This window comes from Myodes glareolus, chromosome 10 (genome assembly GCF_982192425.1).
Source record: "Myodes glareolus chromosome 10, mMyoGla1.1, whole genome shotgun sequence".
Taxonomy (NCBI): domain Eukaryota; kingdom Metazoa; phylum Chordata; class Mammalia; order Rodentia; family Cricetidae; genus Myodes; species Myodes glareolus.
Window position 1 is genome coordinate 17,557,829 of NC_142035.1, and position 19,911 is coordinate 17,577,739.

The 19,911-nt window shown below is 45.8% G+C and overlaps 1 protein-coding gene across 12 annotated transcripts in view; it reads left to right on the top strand.

The window, feature by feature from the left end:
• Positions 1–19,911, top strand: part of Ptprt (protein tyrosine phosphatase receptor type T) — a 1,106,759-nt gene that overhangs the window by 1,053,371 nt on the left and 33,477 nt on the right. For 6 of the 12 annotated variants that reach the window (XM_085697063.2, XM_085697062.2, XM_085697064.2 and 3 more), the window contains 6 exons: positions 8,202–8,238; positions 9,639–9,736; positions 12,389–12,448; positions 13,110–13,226; positions 15,882–16,036; positions 19,404–19,539. In XM_085697063.2, coding sequence (XP_085553189.2) covers positions 8,202–8,238; positions 9,639–9,736; positions 12,389–12,448; positions 13,110–13,226; positions 15,882–16,036; positions 19,404–19,539 — 603 coding nt within the window. The remainder of the gene's footprint in view (positions 1–8,201; positions 8,239–9,638; positions 9,737–12,388; positions 12,449–13,109; positions 13,227–15,881; positions 16,037–19,403; positions 19,540–19,911) is intronic. The other 6 variants (XM_085697071.2, XM_085697070.2, XM_085697066.2 and 3 more) reach the window with 1 other exon arrangement.

Here is a 19,911-nt window from a genome sequence, read left to right on the forward strand (position 1 = left end):
AGCATGTTTCATGAATTTTTTATAACATAGCCTGAGCAGTAGATTCATTAATTCAACAAACATTTTTTGAGCTTTGAACCTGATAACTACTTCACACTTTAGACTGGGTGAACACTCAGCCAGCAGATGCCAATCCAGGCTAGATTGGTTCCTTCCTTTTCTCCTCTCCCTTGATTATGGCTAGGTAGATGTTACTGTCCTAAGGGAGAGCATCCACATAGAAGCTTACAAGCCTGAGTTGCTGGAGCTATCTGGCCTTTATTATGTGAATGGAAATACCCAGCAAAATCACATTCCTAGATATCCACTCAGCCCAGCATGGCCTTTTGTCTGTTTGCCCCCAGTTATTCCTTGACACTCTCTGCTCTCTTTTGCTTTGTAGATGGTAGTGGTTGTGCACTTGTGAGCATGGGTATAGTGTTCATGGAAGGAGGAAAGAGGGATTGATAGGACCCCCAAGGATGACAGAAAGAGAGCAACTAGGGTGTCTCTGCTCTCTTCCTGCCTGGGTAGAAGTTCTTCCAAGACAACCTTTCATCTGCATCTCCAGTTTTCCTCGGTTTGAGTTCTAGTTCCTTCCAGGCCATCTCAGATCCCCATTTCTTATGATTTCTGTCTTCCATTGTTCTTCTAGGACAGTGTCCTCAACCTATGGGTCTTGACCCCTTTGGGGGGTCAAATGACTCACATGGGTCTCCTAAGGCCATCAGAAAACACAGATATTTATACTACAATTCATAACAGTAGCAAAATTACAGTTATGAAGTAGCAACAGAAATGATTTTATGGCTGGGGGTCACCCAAACATCAGGACCTATATTGAAGGGTCACAGCATAAGAAGGTAAAGAACCACTGAGCTACGGGCTCTATGGGCTGCTGAGCATGATGGCACAGAGGAACCATGGGTCAGCCTCAAGATCAGCAGCCCATAGAACACGTCAAGTCAGTTCTCCATGTTGAAGCCCCCACGATCCATGATGCTCAGAGTGGTTTCCACTTTCCTACCTGACCCTGCCTAACAAAGGACCTGCTGTGTGACCAAGACCTGGGGCTAGAGCCTCAGTGGAGATAAATAAGGAAGTCTCTGTGTCTATAGCCCTCCAGATGACTTCACAGGGGGCAATCCAATTCTGAGCAGCTCGTCTCCAGCAAGGGCAGGTTGCTCTAAGCATCCACTGGCCATGTCATTAGCTTTCCACTCTGGTAGTCATCTCACAAACACCAAGCAGAAGTCCCACCATGTGCTAGAAATACTGACCTATCAGGCAAGGATTCTGTCTGGTAAGAGGGGTCAGATGAGAAAAGAGACTTTTCCCAGAACAGGGGCTGTCAGACTGAAGCCTCAAGAGGGAGTCCGATGGAAGCTTGAAGGAGATGCCATCTCAGTCCTGCCTTAGAAAGTGACAAAGAACCAACCAGATAAGAAAGGGTTGTAGTAACATGAGAATGAGTGATCACTTCTCATGTACCAGCAGGTCACCTTAAGTAGTACCTCAGCCTAGCTAGATGAATACCTCTAGGACCCATAGCCAGATGAGTAAGCTAGGACTCTCAAGGTTATGAAATGTACCCAGAGTCCCACCCAAGGAAGTAAGAGGGGGGGACCTAGACTTTGAATCAAGAGTGCCAAACTCTGTTTCCTCCAGTAATAAAAAGCAGTGATGATGGTAGTAGGTTCTTAATGGGTCCCTCCTGGCCCTACGATGTATGCTTGAAGCGAGTCAATTTACTAAGACTTCTTGGTAATGCTTCAAGGTGGTTCTTATCACTCCCACTTTGCAGATGGGGAAACTGAGACTTGAAGAAATTGAAAAACTGGTCCAATGTCATAGAGATGTGGCACAACCTGGGTATGAACCACAACTGAATGTCCCTGGCCAGAACTCTTTCTCCTGGTCCTTCATCTACTCCTAAGGCCATCCACAGTGTGCATCTAGCAGACACTCATCCAGCACTTACTGATAGGGGCTGGACTAGTTTCCTTCTTTCCTTCCACATCTTGACTGTTGGTCAGGTGGCTATGACAGTCATAAGGATCTAGCAAATACATAGTCTTGTGTGCCCAGGTTGACATATTTATCTGGCGTTTAATATCTAAATGGAAACCCCGTTGGAATGATTTTCCCAGCTACTTATTCAGTCTGCACTAGAGTGAATGTCTGAGTCCATGTAGAACCGAGCAATCTGCGTGTAATACAGACAGCAAATGAAACTGCTTTAAATGCAAGTGGCTCTATACAGTGCCAGCACTAATCAGCGCTGTCCTGTTCTGTCATTACAAAGTCTTTTGCAAGCCTCTAAAAGACAGGAAACCAGGGATTGAGGCTACGAGCACTGCCCTGGGTCACATAGCTAGACTTTAATTCTCTGCAGAGCTGGAACACAGAAGAGCCCCCTCCCTTTCTGTGTAAGAAGTAGACTATGCAGACAGGCCAAATGTCCCTACCGCATGCTGTCCTAATGGGCAATGTCAGGCCCTGAGCTGCATCTCAGTGATTAGTATCAGGACTAATGAGACTGCAGCCATGAATCCTACCCTTGTTGGGCCTGTTGTTGATGGCTACCTTTGTAACTCAGGGTAACTGGCGTAGAGTATCAGGGTTCTAAGAGGAAACAAGCTGGCTCACAGGTCTTAACCAGGTAGAGTTTAACAAGTGCCTTAGTAATCCTGAGATGGACTAACCAACCTGATTGTGTGAAGTAGCCTGTAGCTAGAGAAAGCAAAGCAGTCAAGTTCAGTGGCTGGGTAAGAGGACGGGTACAAAAGTAATAGAATTACTGTAAGGAGAGGGCTGTCTTGCTCTTGCCAGGGAGAAGCTAACCCCTGCTAATGAAGCAAGGAAGAACCTAGAAGGGCATATGCCCCAACTTCCCACTGGCATCTTAGCTTTCCCTTCCCCTCCTACTTAGAAAATGCCCTCTGAACACCTTAGGACATGGGAGCCTGCACTGTGGTTTATTTTGTCCCCTCCCGTTGCTACAGGGCAGAGTGTGGAAAAGACAATGGGGAAAGAGGCAGAGGCGAGACAAAAAGACACCAAACATAAAAGCACCCTCTTATGTTTATCATGATGGGGCAGGCAGCAGGATAATCACAATTGTGAGCCTACCTGAGATCCCCATAGAACTATACTCTGTAGTCTCCTGGGGATCTCTGAAAACCAACAATGGAGTGGGGGGAGCTATCTAGTCTTCACCACTTTGTCCTGGTCTTCGGCTCAGCCCAAAGACAAGAGCTAGCCATCCAAGTTAGAGGACCTTCTCTATAATTGAATCTTGACAATTCATTAGAATGACTCTATTTGGATAATGAGCTGGATGAGGTCAACCTTGCCCGAGCCTCTGGAGGCCGTGCTATGCTGCTCTCTGAACCAGCCCACTGGCCTGTTTGTTTGCACACCCGAAAATGTATTAGCCACTTGAATCTGTTATAAATTACCAGCCTGGAAATAAATATCATATCTGGGTCCCCAGTAAGTAACAGATGCAGGAGCGCAGAGTGAGATAAATGTGTTTTGGATGCAAACCTCTTTCCCATTGCTCACAGACAGATGGAGGCAGGCCCAGTGCTGGTTTGCAGTCAGTCTGTGTAGGTGGGACTTAAATGAACTGGGAGTTCTTTTAAGGTTAAGAAGTTTTCTTCACTAGCTCTTGGCAAATCCCCAGAGGAGATCCAATTGAGCAACACATTTCCTTTTATCTCCATTGCTAAGGAATCGCTCTCATGGTTTAAATTTTTCCTCTTTGGGAACTCTATGAGTTTCTTGAGTCTAGATCAGGTCTTTTTGCTCAGATGCGGCATGGGGGCAGGCATGTGGCACACGTGCATTCACTGGGTCCCCAGGGGTTTGCTGGCCAGGCAGTCTAGTCAAGTCAACAATCTCCAGGTTCACTGAAAAGACTGATTCACAAAGACATCTGACATCAACTTCTGGCCTTCACACATATTTACACACATGCACTCACACCTCCATACATATGTGCATGCATATACGAACACGTGCACACAAAATGGAAGAACAAAAATAAGTCAGGGGTAGGGGAGGGAAACAGACAGTGGCCTGGTGCTAAGTCTTCTGGACAGAAATGTGACCACTACTTCTGAAGAAGAGTTCTAAGTCCATGGGCAGTGGGGACATTAGTGGGGAGACTAGACAGACTGCCAATGGCATGAAGTGGGATTTCAGGAATGTCAGGAGACCCAGACTAGAAGCTAATTAAACCACCACCTCATCAAGAGAACATCCCTCTGGTCTATAGCTGAGTCAGTTCCCATGCGTGCTCTACGGAGCCCCCCCATCTTCCCTTGGAGTTTCATAACCCAGCTTGTAGATGTCTATGAGCTTCTCCAAAGCAGAACCTACGTCTGGCTGGCTCACTGTTGGGTTTCCATGCATTGTGCATAGTAGAATGTGCCCCTTTGATGCTTGCTGATCAAATCTGAAATGATTGTATAAACAAATAAAAGCACAAAATAGAGCCTCGGCAGGCCAACCTCACATTTGATATGTGAATTTCTTGCCCAGATTTTTCTTCCATTAACTTTCAAGTATGTTTGAAATCTTTCAAACCAGTTTATTCCAGGGTCTTTGCCAATTCAAAACCAGACCTATACATGCATTCCACTGACCAACCTGTGCAGAAAGCTGCACCTTGCTCCAGGTGGTGTGTCTCATGACCCAGGAGAAGAAAAGGGTAAAAGTTCTTAGTGCTGCTGTTCTTGTTCCTGTATTCACTGGGTCTCTGTGAAGCCCTGTGGAATCTCTCAAAAGAAAGGAGACTCATGAGGAAGGAGTTATCTCTGTATCACAGAAGAGGCCATGTCTAAAGTCCTGGGTAGTGAGGCTGGAACACAAGATGAGTGTATTGACTCATCTCATGAGTAGACACAGCGAGAGAGCTGGGGAGAAAAAGTTCAAGATGAGGATGCTATCGTGTAGTTACTATAAGATGAAGCATTTAGACATTGCCATGCAAGTAATGTAGAGTCACTGCAGACTCAAATAGAAACAAAAACCTGACAACCTTGGGTGTATTCTGAGAAGCCCATTGCTTCAGGAAGTTTATGAGCTTCAAGAGTAAAAATGGGTTCTTGGAGGACACCAGGAGGTTGAAGCTATGGCCCAGGCCAGGGAAGACTTTGAGACCAGCTGATGAGGGAGATGGCAGAAGAGAGTAGACATAAGAAAGCTCATCATTCTGGGCTCCAGGGAGCTATTTTCTGCTCCCAAACCTACTCAAAAGACCCCAGAATCTAAGTCTTCTATCCAGCCTGCGTAGCCCTGTCCATCTTGCCTTGGAATTACAGATCTGCCTTTCCATCCCTTTGCTTGTGGAGGAGGGCTCAGCTACTAACGTGCGAGGACTCACCTATGCAGCAACCGCTGAAGGTCCAGTATACACTCTTAATCATCAAAGGGTCTCAATAAATATTTGCTAAATGAGCAATTATATAATTATAATAGCAAAGACACACATGTAAAATTTTAGAATTGTATCCAGTATGAATTATAGGAACTATCATATATTAACTTATCTGATCTCATTTAATATACTTTAAACAGTCTGATGTCCATTTTATAGATATAATTGAGACCCAAGGAAGTTATATAACTTATCCTAAATGGCCCAGCCTAGAAGGGGAAGAGCCAAAATTCAAAACTAGACAATTGAGTTGGTCTATGGTAAATATAATCCACATGCTATGCCGTCTTTCTGGTTGGTTGGTCGTAGCTTGCTCCTTTGGTATTTCCTCTGAGTCTGGTAGTATATACGGTCTATGAGGAATAGCTTCTACAGGAGTCAGTTGTTCCAGCTGCCTGTCCTCATCAAGTATAAGGACCACCTACAGTAGTCATACATGGTGCATGGTTAATCTAGCCATGTAATCCAGGCATCTTCATTGCTAGAACCAAGTACCTGGGTAAGACCACTTAAAGAAGGAAATGTTTATTTTGGCTCATGGTTTCCGAGGTGTCAATCAATCTATCCTAACAAGAGGGTGTTGTAGCATGATTAACAAAAACCCAGAGACAGATATTGGAGTTCAACCTAAAGAGTCAAAAAGCAAAACAGCCAGTCACTGGCTCTTACCTCGACCTCAGTCTGAAATGCCAATCCTGCCTCCAGGAGAGTGTGGCAGAGCCCAACCGTCTGCATCACAACTAGGAAGCAGGAAAAGGGGGTCCTAGGAGTAGCACAAGGACCTCCAAGGTCACGCTCTCACTTCTACCAACGAGGCCTTCTATTTCCCCTTTTTCTGATAATACCATCACACACGAGTCTATCAGGAGTTAGTCCACTCCATGGGTCAGAGCCTTCATGACCTAGTGGTCCCTAGAGAGACTGACTTAGGGGAGTCTTGTCATTAATCTTCTAAGCATTTCTCACTCCAGCCAAGCTGACAGTGAAGATTAACTGTTGTACAGAGAGTTTCTGATCATGATGTTAGTCTGGGGTCAGTGATGACAGGTACTCCAGATAAAGTATGAACAGAAATTAGGGGAAGCCTGCTAAATATTTGTCAGATGAGTAAACTAGTCAGGTTCACAAACACATAGGAGACTAATACACTAATCTAAGTCATCTGGTAGATCCAGGACTTCAGAATTGCTGCCAAATCTACAGAGACGGCAATTCTTGGCTTCCTTCTTTAAGACTTGAGACATCTCATCTTCTCTAACACTGTTTTACAATGTTTAAAACTGAGACAGCGGTTCACCAAACTTTAGGACTCACATTCTCCGGGGACAGTTAATGCTAAATGTGAAGTGAATCCCAGGATCATCAGCAATGATTCATTTGATTGAAGACTCTGCCTGCAAAGTCCCTGCTGCACAATCATTCGGACCGAGCATCAACCCCTAGCCTGCCCACAAAACCTGGGCACATAGTGATCATCTATGATCCTAGCACTGAGGTGGGAGAGGGGAATCGAAAAGAGGGTACCCAGAGCTCACTGGATAAGAACTTAACTAAATCAGTGAGATCTAGACTGAGTCAAGATCATTTCAAAAGAAAAATAAACCAAAGAGCTATTGAGGAAGTCACCAAAGACTGCCTTTCACCTTCACATGTACGCGTACACATACTCACACTTTCATGCAAACATGTCCATATAGTTTGATACACCAGGTACAAATTTAACAATGTGTCTATCATCCATCCATTTAATCACTAACTGCTAATCATATTTGATAATCTATATTAAACTTAAACTTTTATTCAATGCAATACTGTTTTTACTCAATCTGATACACTGTTCCTCTGTAACAAAGGAGGCCGGTCCTCCATCCATTCCACTCCCAAGTCAAAGACAGTGCCATCTACAACCTCTTTCCTCATGACTTGGATGCTATGAGTTAGTTCCATGCTAGGGAGCACATCATAGCACAGGCTTGTGGGAGCACTCTGAAGGGACCAGGGTAATCACAAATTGGTCTTTGGATTAGCAAATAGCTCTTGCCTCTCTGAGTTCACACTTCCACATGGTCCTCTCTGCACCCAAAACTTTTCTATTGCCAGAGAGAAGCAAGGTGACATCCTTCCCATCTCCTTTCTCTGACTGTGAACAATGCATTCTCCGTTTCCTCCTCCGGGTGCCCCAGTACGCTTAGTATTGGGATCTGCATATGATTATGAGTCAGGAAAAGCTGGTTGGTGGTTGGTGCCCACCATAAACCTGAAGTGCCTTCTTTCCCTATTTTGGGTATAAGGAACGCCTATGGCAAACATGTATGGGTCCCTCACAGGTAGATAACACAATAATGCTACAAGGCTACAGAGTCTGCATGTATGGTCTTGATGTAGTCTTCACTGCTTCTCTGAGATGCTATTCCCTGTGGAATGGATGCTTAAAAGAAATCCCACACTAGCTCAAAACTGAGAAATAGATGGTTATTTATTTAGGGTTAAACTCACAAATCAGAATCCTCTGCTGGACCAGAGACCAGAAACCGAAATCTGCAACCGTAACAGAGAGGCCGGGGAAGAAGGGGCTGACGCAGGCTCTGCATCAGCATATATAGTATAAGAGGCCTCACCCCAGTAGGTGGGTAACCACACGCTCTAGGGCTTCCTACAGCAATTCCCATTTTGCCTATGAGAACACCAGGTAACTAGAAAGAGATGTGTCTTAATATTGTGCTGTTTCTAAGCTTTGAATGGAAACCCTTGGTTGTGTTTTCTTCCTATTTTCCAGGGGTACCACCGCCCCCGGCACTACATTGCAACCCAAGGTAAGTGTCTTGGAGTGACCTCAAGGTTACCTAGGAAGAGGGATTTTTTTTTTTTAAATCAGGGTAAGCCTTATTATCTACTCTTCCTCTCTCTGTTATTCCAACGCTCTTTGTCCACTAAATGGCCTGGCTTCTCCTGAAGGAAGGGGATTAACTTTTGCAGACAGGGAAGCCAGAGAGACAGGGCAGCAAAGCCTCCACCAGTCCTTGAAGAGCAAGGAGATGACAGGTTTGACCAAGACTTTCAGCAGAAATGGTTGTCACTAGGAAATATTATTCAAAGGGAAGGGACCATGTGGGGGGTGGCCAGAGAAAAGCCTCAGTGGGTACCCAAGAGACATACCCATCCCTCCAGTGAGTGCAAGTCCTCAAGAGAGTCGCAGCCAATTGCCCTGGGAAGCAGTGTGGCAGTATGCTATCAAAGGCTTCAAAATGAGGACGCCTTTTACAGCCTCCTGGGGAAAGTCCTGCAGATAATTACATGTGTGGACCTTGACATCTATCAAAAGCGTTCTTCACCATGTTATCGTGTCATCTGCAATAGGAAAAAGTGAAAAATCCTAAATGCCCAATAACACACAGGTTGTTAAATAACATAAGGCGTCTCCGTGTTGTAGGAAGCGCTGTAGCTTCGAAATAAATCATTTTTGATGATATGAGAATATACTTATAATAAACCTGGTGCTTATTGCACAAAATGTATGTGTACAAACAAAACACAGAAAAACACTATTCAAATTCTCTTTCAAATGCATGAATTGCTTTTGTAATTTTAAAATTGATAAAGACCCAGGATATTAAGAATTGTTTCCTAGGAAATTGCTTTGGACTGTCAGATCCTATCTCCTAGTCTTTGGTTTTTCTGCCCCTTTCCTTTTTTTCTTTCTTTTGTATTTTCTGTGCTTTAATCCTCTCCTTCCTGGTCAAACTTCAGATTATTGTCTCCGACATTTGTCAAATTCAGAACTCTGGACCCTCTTGTTTTTGGCAGCTCTACCCTCCCTACCTTAGTTCCCTTGCTATCTCTCATTGAGATCCCACTGTCCAATTTCTGGAACTCCCGCCCCTCGGACATGATCTAAACTATAGTCCAGATAAAGTAGTGGATCAGGAAAAAATGGAGCTGCTGGACTGAGCACGAGGGTGAGGCAAGGGTGGGGAGGAAGCTGCAGACCACAGATACCGGAAAAGTGGGGTATTTTTCCTTATCTGTGCTCTGCTCTGGTCCCAACAGATTCACACCTCCAGCCTCAGTCTCAGCTACTTGGTGTCCTGCGTAGGTCCCCCGGCTTCAATCTGACCTACCTAGGTTGAACCCTGATGAAACAGCTGAGAGACAAACCACTCAGCATCCTCTTTGCACCCACAGCCTCTAACCCCACCGCCTCTTCTGTTGCCAGGTCCAATGCAAGAGACTGTGAAGGACTTTTGGAGAATGATCTGGCAGGAAAACTCTGCTAGCATCGTCATGGTCACAAACCTTGTGGAAGTGGGCAGGGTAAGCGTCTCCTTCAGTCGTGTGGGCAGAGGGTGGTGGAGATACACCCTGGGATGCCTGCTGCCTGCACTGTGCCACCAGCTTCCTAAGCAGTACCACCTCTTTACGGCAGACTATAGGGATGGGAGATACCTTACTCCTAGTTCACATCTGAGCAGGGTTCTACTCCTTCAAGTCTCCCATCCCATCTCTATCTTCTCTCTCCACCGATAATGTCATCTCGTGCATTTTGAGGAAATTAAAGCCACCAGATAGGAACTCTCTCACCAACACATCCCAAACCTATAACCTTATTCGTATCTGAGGCATATTCACAACCTCTGCTCTCAGGTTTAGCCATGAGAAAGGGCTGTTTCTAAATTGATTCCAAAAGGTTGAATATAGGCCGTTTGTTATGACCAAGCCCAATGCGACAAACACTAAGTTTCTGCCCCTGATGGGTGACCCTCTGAGATGTTACTACAAGCCTTTGTTCACCTCCCTTCCTCATCTTTTAGCCCAACATTCTTTTCCCGTTAAAGAACCTGGCCTTGCCTAAAGGAAGAGAATGAACTTGTACTAGCAAAGAAGCCAGAGGGACAGAATAGGAAAGCAACCAGGAGTCCCCGAGAAGCAAGGAAGTGACATATTCAGCTTTGAAGTGGGGCTGCAGGGACCAGTCACTGGGATATACTGTTAGGAGGGAAGGAACCAGGCAGGGCAGATCAGATGTATTAATATCCTCAGGTGCAACCCAACAAGGCTCAGAGATTTTCTCATATTCCTTTGCATTTGAAATAGAAGACTCTTCCTCGTTGCTGAATTATTCCACCTCAGCATGGGAATATGCTCAGTAATTTCCATCTCAGAGGGACAAAATCCACCACCAAATGAGTCACAATACAAAAACTAAAACCATGAGCCTGCTAAAGGGAGGGGCGGGCTGGGGAGGACTGATAGCAGTAATAGAAAGGCAGGGGAGGAAGAGTAATCTGAATAAATCATATTTGTGTATAAAATTGTCAAATAGCAAAATTAATGACTAAAAAACTATTGGAAACATTTTTAAAGCCAAACAAAGGTACCTTCCCTGTTCCCGTGTTTCTGCTGAATCTCAAGGACTCAGAGGCCTTGGGTCTCCTCTCGGTCCTCCTTTATTCACCTCAACATGGCAGGTCTCTCCATTCCACCAGTGAAACTGTCAGCATCACTGCCTTGGTGTTGACAAACCCAGGCTCCACATCTCTCTTCATCTGTCTTCGCCTCTCAGCAGCATCTCACCCTCTCCTGCCTGCCCTTCCTCCCCTGACTGTGATACCTCATCAGGGTTCAGGCCTCTGTCTCCCTCTCCGTTCTACCTAGACTGGGTCCTAGGTTGTCCTTAGCCAGAGCTTAGAAATGGGACCACTGTTTCCACCTTCGCCTCCGCCTCTTTGATTAACTGTGGCCTGCGGGTGGATGGGTGGGCTGCACTGGTGAAAGGCTGATGTACAACTATCTAGACTCAACGGACTCCCATCCTGTAGACAAACTACACAAGAGTGGTAGACAGGTCAGTTTTTATAGATAATCTGGATAAAGTGTCTTGGTCACAGAGGTGCAGAAGGAAAAGGCTGTCACGGTGTGCTGAAAGAGCATGGACCTTCATAGAGGATCAGGGCCAAGTGGGACTTTATCCTTGCGCTTTTACCTCTATCTGGCCCCATTCCCCCATTTTACAGATGAGGCATGGGTGCCAAGGGGTAAAGACCTGAACCAGTTAGCTCTCTCCTCACTCTTGACACTCATTCTAGTACTCGTAACCCCATTGTTCAGACTGCACCCACTGTTCAGACAGCTCCCGCTGTTCAGCTGCCTCCACCCAGGGACTGCAGCTCCAGAGGGAACCAAAGGAAACCCAGGGTTTGAGAATCCCAGCACATTCCATATTCTGAAACAAATTCTCCCTGTGATGGGGTGATGGACTGTGGATGGAACTGGGCTTGCAGCGGGGAGAAGTTTCTTAATGTAACTCCTGCTAGTGGCCAACTAACACACTACAGTATATTCACTCACAATGACTGTGCAAGGCAATGTTCTTGGTTATGACACAGACAGTTGGGCTTGGTCCTCACTCCATCCCTTACCAGCTGTTGACTTTGAACAGGTTCCTTGGCTTCCCCATGTTTAAATCCTCATCTGTAAAATGTGGGTGAGCATACCATCTAAGGCTACGGTGACATCAACACTTAGCAGGCAGTGCTAGACAAGGTAAGTATCGGCTCTCGTTAGCCATAGGAATCCAAGGCTTTCTATGAGGGTCTTAGCTCTGAAGTCTTAGAATCAGCATTATTCTGCAAATCCTGGTGCGCTCTCCGTGTTTCCCTAAGTGGGTTCCATGGGCTGCTGGTCTGCAGGCTGGCTAGTGAGCAGAGGGTTCCATGGTTAAATATGTTTGGGAAATGCTGTGTCCTCTGTCCCTGTTGGAGAGTCCTAAGATATTTAACATTAGTGCTTCTGAGGATCTAAGTCGTGTTGTAGCCAAGCAGCTTGTTTAACTTTGTTGAAACAGCATTTCCCAAACTCATTTGACCACAAAACCTTTTTGTGTTTGTTTTGTTTTGTTTGTTTCTTGTTTTTTTGTTTTTGTTTTATTTTTGTTTTGTTTTGTTTTGTTTACCTAACACCTATTAGCACCCAGCGGAACACACTGTGGGAAATGCCACGCTAGGCCGTGCGTCGTCCCCCGGAATGGTAATAACACTTTTGCTATTTTAAAGGGGGAAAACCATGATTTCTTTTGCTCTCTGTGGAACTTAGAGTCAAATGTGGGAACTGCTTGCTGGTAGCCTAGGTACCCACCGCTGGGGCAGAGAGCAGCGGCACATCTTCCCTTTGAGCTCAGGACTGTCTGTCTCTTCCCCAGCAAAGGGCCTTTCTCCTTCCAGTCCCCAGTGACCGCCTCTTTATAAGGACCCTCTCCTCAACCCGTCTGCTTCTACCTCCTCGCTGGTACTTCTCATCCTTGCTTAGAAAATAATGCTCAGCATCCCCATGCTGACACAGTAGGAAATGACCACGTCACCATATTATTCATCGGCTACGTGGGGATGATACATCTCCCGTCTTACCTAGTTCTTTCTCATGGCTTAGGGTAGCAATGCACTGGAAAACCACCAGGAGCTGTAAGAGAAGAAACTGCTGTCATTTTTAAAGGCCCCAGTGACTCTGGCAGTGAGTTAGGCCCGGTGTCATTTGCTGATCCCTGACCACTGAGCGCCCCATGGGCTGAAATGCCTCCAAAGTCACCCTTGGGTTTATTTGGATGGGAAAACCAAAGGAGTTGCCTTCTCATGGTTGGCACTGTTTATGCACTCTCTTCCCTATCCTTTCCCTGTCTCTCACTTGGCCACAGGTAAAGTGTGTGCGATACTGGCCAGATGACACAGAGGTCTATGGAGACATTAAAGTCACCCTAATTGAAACAGAGCCCCTGGCAGAATATGTCATCCGCACCTTCACCGTCCAGAAGGTAAGATTCCCTTTCTTTAATACTCCCTCTTCCAAGTCAGTTGATGGGGTTACTCATCCAGACAGTGGAGACCAAGGGTCCGATTCGTACCCAACCACACACCCAACATGATAAACAGAACGATAATCAGAGTTGATATGGCCATGTAATGGGTTCATCAATTAAAGAGAGAAACAGACGTCAACAGACTATGTACTAGACTAAGGAATATATTGTGATAAGAGCCATAAGGGACCAAAGGATGGAGAAGCATCATTACATAAAGAAGCACCATTACATACCCCTAGAGCTAAAGTAGCTTGTAAACGGCAGAACATTGGGGGTGGGGGTGAAAAGGCTTCAGTCAAGGAAAGCAGAGGAGGAATAATATCCTTGGCCAAGGGTCAAGAACATAGCGTGGTGGGCAAAAAGAAGCCAGCATTTCCCAGACTGGGAGTTTAGTCTGGGCTAGATTTCAACCAGGGGCAGTTTGGTATTCTGGTGGGTATCTGTTCCTGTCTGAAGACATTGGAATATCACAATTTGGGAGAGGGTATTTTGTTACTGACACCTAGTGGGTGGAGGCCAGCAGTGCCACTAGAGAATCCACAACACACAGGATAAAGAATTATCCAGCCAAGCATGCCACATCCAGGAGTATCTAGGTTGAGAGATACCAGTCCATCCATTTGTACTCTTTCTGATATAGATATACTAATGAGGGCTAACCTCCAGGGTGGGTCAGTGCTTGCCATTTAAGGATATACATCCAGGAAAAGGAACAACCAGAAGGCAACAACCACCAATACTGTGCAGTCAAGGCCCCATGAAGAGAGTCTGAATGGACACCAATTTTGTCTAGTAATGTTAAGAGAATCTCTTAATATTAAGAGAATGCCTGCAAGGCATGTTGAAGGAGTGATGTCTTTTCTTAGCTGTTTTCTTTAATCTTTCCTTAACAATCATAAAGAGAGGCATTACTTACAGAAATTTCACTTATGAGACCCCACAAATCTCTAGGGATTAACACCACAGCTTCCCCATGGTATATGTACAGGCAATCAGCAAATTGCGTCAACAGCTTTAACTCAACATTAGTTCCTGAACTGGAAACCCAGGAACAGCTAATGAAAGTGTCCTTTGTCCCTGGAGTAAGCACAGCTCCCCGAGGGACAGCCTAGCACAAGTGGGCAGGGTGCACACCAGTGTTGGAGGCGTCCTGCCTCTCCTCCCCATTCCTGATTCAGCCAGGCTTTTGTCCCCTCCCTCCTAGCCTTACTCTGCCTCTCATCTTGCTCCATCTTAGTTTGGATTTCCTAAAAGCAGAGCTCAAAGCAACAAGAATTTGAATGAATTGTGTATGGAGAGGGAGCTTGCAGGAGCGGTGGGATGCAGGACCTTAGTAGGCATCACGCTTCAGCCAGACTCCACAGGGTACTGGAGCAGGAATCTCTCCACAGGTATAGGGCATGCTTACTGGGTCCCTACAAGGGTACCAGTCATTCTGGCTTGCCCAGAACTGGCTGGATTTAGCACTAGAGGCCCATGTCCTACAAAAGCCCCCCCCCCATTCTGGGAACACTGGACTATTGGCTAAGTCAGTTAATACCTCAATCCTTCTGTCAGGTGGAGAAGGCTAGCTGTCCCTAGCCAACCCAGGGATGGGATGCAGGTCCAGCTGAGGGTTGTCCTCAGAAGAAGGGGAGCATGAGCTGTCTCCAAACAAAACACATCAGAACCAAGATTGGCTGGACAGCAACACACACCCTGAACCTTTCCTCTGCAGGGCAGTCTGTAGGGAGACTTGATATCATGGTGCCCTTGAGTTAAAGCCAGGACACTGCTCTGTGTCCTCAATGGAGTAGGAAGTTCATACACACATCAGCTTCATAACGATGAAGAGTGCAGGTGGTGGGGACATAGGAGCAATGTGTAAAGCATCCCCCTACATTCTAAACCTTGTGTGGCTTCACTTTCCTGTTCTGAAACATGGAGATAATGACAGAAGGCCAGATCTGTGACTAAATGAATAAATACATGTGTGTGTTCAAAAGAGTGATGGGGACACCACCAATACTTAATATAAATGGCAGCTTTTATTTTCACTACTGCATTCCCAGACCAGAGTCAAGGAGGCTTCTTCTAAGAAGCCTTCCCAGATTTCTCCTCCCCTCTAATCTTGTTAGATCATTCCTTTGTACACTCTGGTCAGATTATCCACATAAGAGTCTCCCTCTTCCTCACTCAGTGGGGCCATGAACTATTCCAGGGGCAGGAGCTGTGGCTTAAATCATCCCTTCCTAGTGCCTAGCGCATGTCCAGGAAAAGATGGCCCTGGGTGAGTATCACTTAACTTGAGATGAACAATGAAGTTGATGTTTCTTAGCACCAGCTAGGAATTGCTCTGAATGTCTGCAAGACATGCAAGCAAAGTTCTCATACACATAAAAATAAATAAGTTAATTAATTTTTAAAAGGTTCTTCAAGAATTGGCTGGTTTTACATTTCCAGAAGTAACTGAGCTCCTGTGAGCTAACACCCACGATCCCAGCGAGGGCCTCATTTCCCCATGCAGCAGAGAGGACCATTCCTCAGTACCACATCCCTACTCCCCCATGGAGCTAGGGGGGCACGTGAGGGCAGCAGTGGAGGAACAGAGTCCCATTCTCTCCTCAGAAAGGCTACCATGAGATCCGGGAGCTACGCCTCTTCCACTTCACCAGCTGGCCTGACCATGGTGTTCCCTGCTATGCCACCGGCCTTCTGGGCTTCGTCCGCCAGGTCAAGTTCCTCAACCCCCCAGAAGCCGGGCCCATAGTGGTCCACTGCAGGTGAGTCAGGCCCCCATCCCCATTCTGCAATTAACTTAGCTCTGGATGTGTTCTCCACACTGTCCCGTGGCTTTTGTTCTTGCTTTAAGACTCCTCCTCCTATGACCCAGAGCCCAGTCACCTTCTGAGAAGACCCGGGTCCCTAGTGATGTTAGAGGTTATGTTACCATTATGAATGTTGCCCCAGAGACATAGCTGGACTCAGCAGCACCTGCCATGCCTGCTATGTAGATCTGGCCAAATTATTTCACTTCCCACCCAAGCTCTTATTCCCATTTCACATATGGGGAAACTGAGGCATGGAGATGAGAAAGAGGTGGAAAATGTCAAGGCTGGGACGGTTGGCATGTTCTCTGGGGCTTCCTAGCTGCACCTTGATGTGGGATATCTTGGTATAAGCATGCATCTCTTCGCTTCCACTATTTTTTAAAATCAATTGCTGGCCTGCAGGGTTCCTAATAGAGAGCAAGTGGTCAGCATCAGCTTCCCCTTATTACAGAGACGGGAAATTTTCAGCTTTGACCTAGAAAGTCACATTGAACATAAGTGGCATTGAATCCTCCTAAATGGAGATGAAGTATTGTGTCAAGGGCATTTAGAATTGGAGGAAGGTAGATGTCCAGACCTGAAGGCCAAGGAGTCTGTATTCCCCTCCTTCCCACGCCCCTCTATTTCAGTATGTCCTTGGGTATAGCATATCTTCTTATACCTTGAATGCTCAGGCCGTCTCATCCTTCCTGACAATGTCTGTGTCCGCCAAGAAGTCAGGGAAGACACTACGCACGTCTCAGACCCAGCTCCTCCCTCTGTGAAAAATCTCCCACACAGCATCCCTATGTGTTATCCACAGTCGTGGAGACACATCCACGCTTCATAGGTAGAAACCTCTGCACTGTCTGGGTGTTTGGCATAGATTTTCTGCTTTGCCTTTCATCGTAAGCAAAGAGGACAAGGTGCATTCATGCCAAAGCCTGATCTCCCCAACTGCAGGCAGAGTTCAGGAGAAAGAGAGGAAAGGAGACGATGGCAAATATTCACCAGACCCTCCACCACGTACAGTACTATCTGCGATGGTCTGTGCCTGCATCTCCATAGCGAGTCACTGCCTAGCATCTAAGCAGAGTGGTACCTGCTCCTGGAGCTGCTGTGGTTTGGCTAATGCACACTAAGTGCCTCAAAGAATCGCAAACATAATAAGCACTTAAATCTACCACTCCTGCTGCCTCTTAAGGTCATCCAGCACCCCAGGTGGGGTTAACAAATTCTTTCAGACAGGAAATGTGTCTTTCTCATCTTCTTATGCCTACTCTTAATCTTGGCATCCAGGGCATCCAGGACGCTCCGTAAATATTTGTGGATTACAAGTAGCCAGGCACAAAACTGAGCAATTTACATGCATTATACTTCTAAAATATAATTTAATGCAATTTACATATATTGTACTATTAATATTAAGAGGTATACGGCCACTTTTATTTTATGAATGAGAACAGTGAAACCCATAGAGATGAAGTCATTTGCCCAAGGTCACACAGCTAGTCAGTAACAGAGCCAAGATTTAATCTCAGGGATCTCAAATATCATGTGGCTAACTACTGTTTTATTCTAGGGAAAAAATACACACATACACACACACATCGACACACAAATACATACACACACACACATATATACATACACATATACACACATACACATATACACACATACACATATACATACAAATGAATACACACACACACAGAGCTCAGACTTTTCAAAAACTCCTCTAGGAGGCATGAACTGAGGCTCACAGACCCCAGACACCTTACTCTCTGATACTGTAGACCTTACTCTCGAATATTGTAGCCTAGATTGAAAACTAGTGATGCTGCTTCATTCCCCTGAAATATGTTGAAGATGCAGCTTGGGGAACAGATGAATTAGTGTTTTGATTTTTTTCTATAGACCTCTTCCCAGGATCCTTAACCCATTCTATTGAGTCCCTTTTAAATGGGTCTGGAGTGCACTGGGGACAGGTATTTTGAGGCAAGAGTAAGGCAGGCTCCACTCAGTTCAAACCATGGTGGTTTATCACCAGTGAAGACTGCTCCCAAGGGTTTGGTTTCCAGATCACTAACATGCGGGTCCCTGCTGGCCTAGGCTTCTTGGACCTATCAGCCAGTGATGCTTTTGTATCTTATTCCATCCATCCCCTTGCATTTCCTTTGATTTCTGCATTGTTCGACAAAGATGTTTGTTTCCACGGGGTAAATAAAGGGTGAAACTACTGACAATGTGAACTTCCTTGACTCTTTGCCCTGCTTTCCCTTCCAAAACCGTGCACAGTACAGGCCAGCATTCTGTGATTCAGCCCTATTGTTTGATAACCCAGAGTTGATCTGGGAAGATCTGGTTGTGCTCCAGAGGGTCTTGTGAACTCCTCTTGCCATTTTTTGTCCGGTCCTGTTAAAGCATGTCAGTAATCAGAAGCTGATCATATGTCAGAGAACCTGGTGCCTGATGAGGGTCTCGAGACTGTCAGCTTCTCTAGTCTGATGATGTGCCTGGCTCACGTCCCTGAGAAAGCCAGCATAAATGGGTCAAGTGCAAGGCCTTGAATAGGGGACGCTATATCAGCTCTCTGCCTTTGACACAGCTCAGGCTCTTTGGTTTCTGCTCGCTCACTCATGTCTTCTCTGTAACCTCTGTTCTCAGTTCTACCAGCCCATTTGCTGACATGAAAAAGGGTACATGAAAGAAGAGGAGAGAAAGGGAAAAGACATATTTACCAGGAAGGTTCTAGTATGCCAGGCATTGATAAGTGCTTTACTCTGTACCCCCAGACTATATCCATTAGGTGTGGAGCCTCCAGGCACACCTACTATGAAGTCTTGCATTACACGTTATAAATCTTATTAAGAAGGGTGGTAGAAATTCTAGACTGCCTGGGGGGATGCTCAGCTCTCCAATTTGCCAGCTCTATGACCTCAGGCTCTAAGCCCTCTGTGCCTCAGCTTCTCACCTATGAAATGGGGGTAAGACACTTCTCTATCCCCTTGTAGGGAAATCCATAAACATATTTGTCAAGCACAACAATCTGTCACCTTGAAGTACTAATTAAGCATTTTCTAAGTAAATACAATAAAGTAAGTCCAAGTCCCCCAAACAACCACAGTGGTAAACATTACTCTCCCATTTAATAAAGAAAATTTTGATCACTTGTTCAGCATAGCCCAGGAATTTGGGGGTTCCAACCCTTCCATCTGACTTCTACAATACACCAACTTTCACCAAGGCTTTCGAGACAGGGTTAGATGGTAGGGGGCTTGTCATCCTATTTCATCCCATCTTTAGATCCCTAACATGCAGCAAACTTCTCTTCCAGTGCTGGAGCCGGGAGGACTGGCTGCTTCATTGCCATTGACACCATGCTCGACATGGCTGAGAATGAAGGGGTGGTGGACATCTTCAACTGTGTGCGTGAGCTGCGGGCACAGAGGGTCAACCTGGTGCAAACAGAGGTTAGTCCTGGGGCACCGAGTCGGCTAGTTTCCTGATACCTTGGCCAAAGAGAAGCACGGTAGGACAGAGGCTCAAGAGTGGAGAAGTCATACAGAACGGATTACCTTCACAAGTATTAGTACAGAATGAATACGTAGCTTGCTCTGGTGAGACATCCCAGCCAATCCTGAGAGTCTATGGTGCAGGAATTCCTGGTAGCAATAACTATTGAATCCTCTATCTCTACAGTCATCCAAGTAAGACTGAATGGCAGTTGTCAGGTAAAGTAGTCCATCCTTTGATGCAGGGATGGAGAAGAAGAGGGAGTACTGGTACTGATGGAATGTCTGCTCTGTGCCAAGCGCTCAGTCAGTCCTTGATGGGAATGGCCT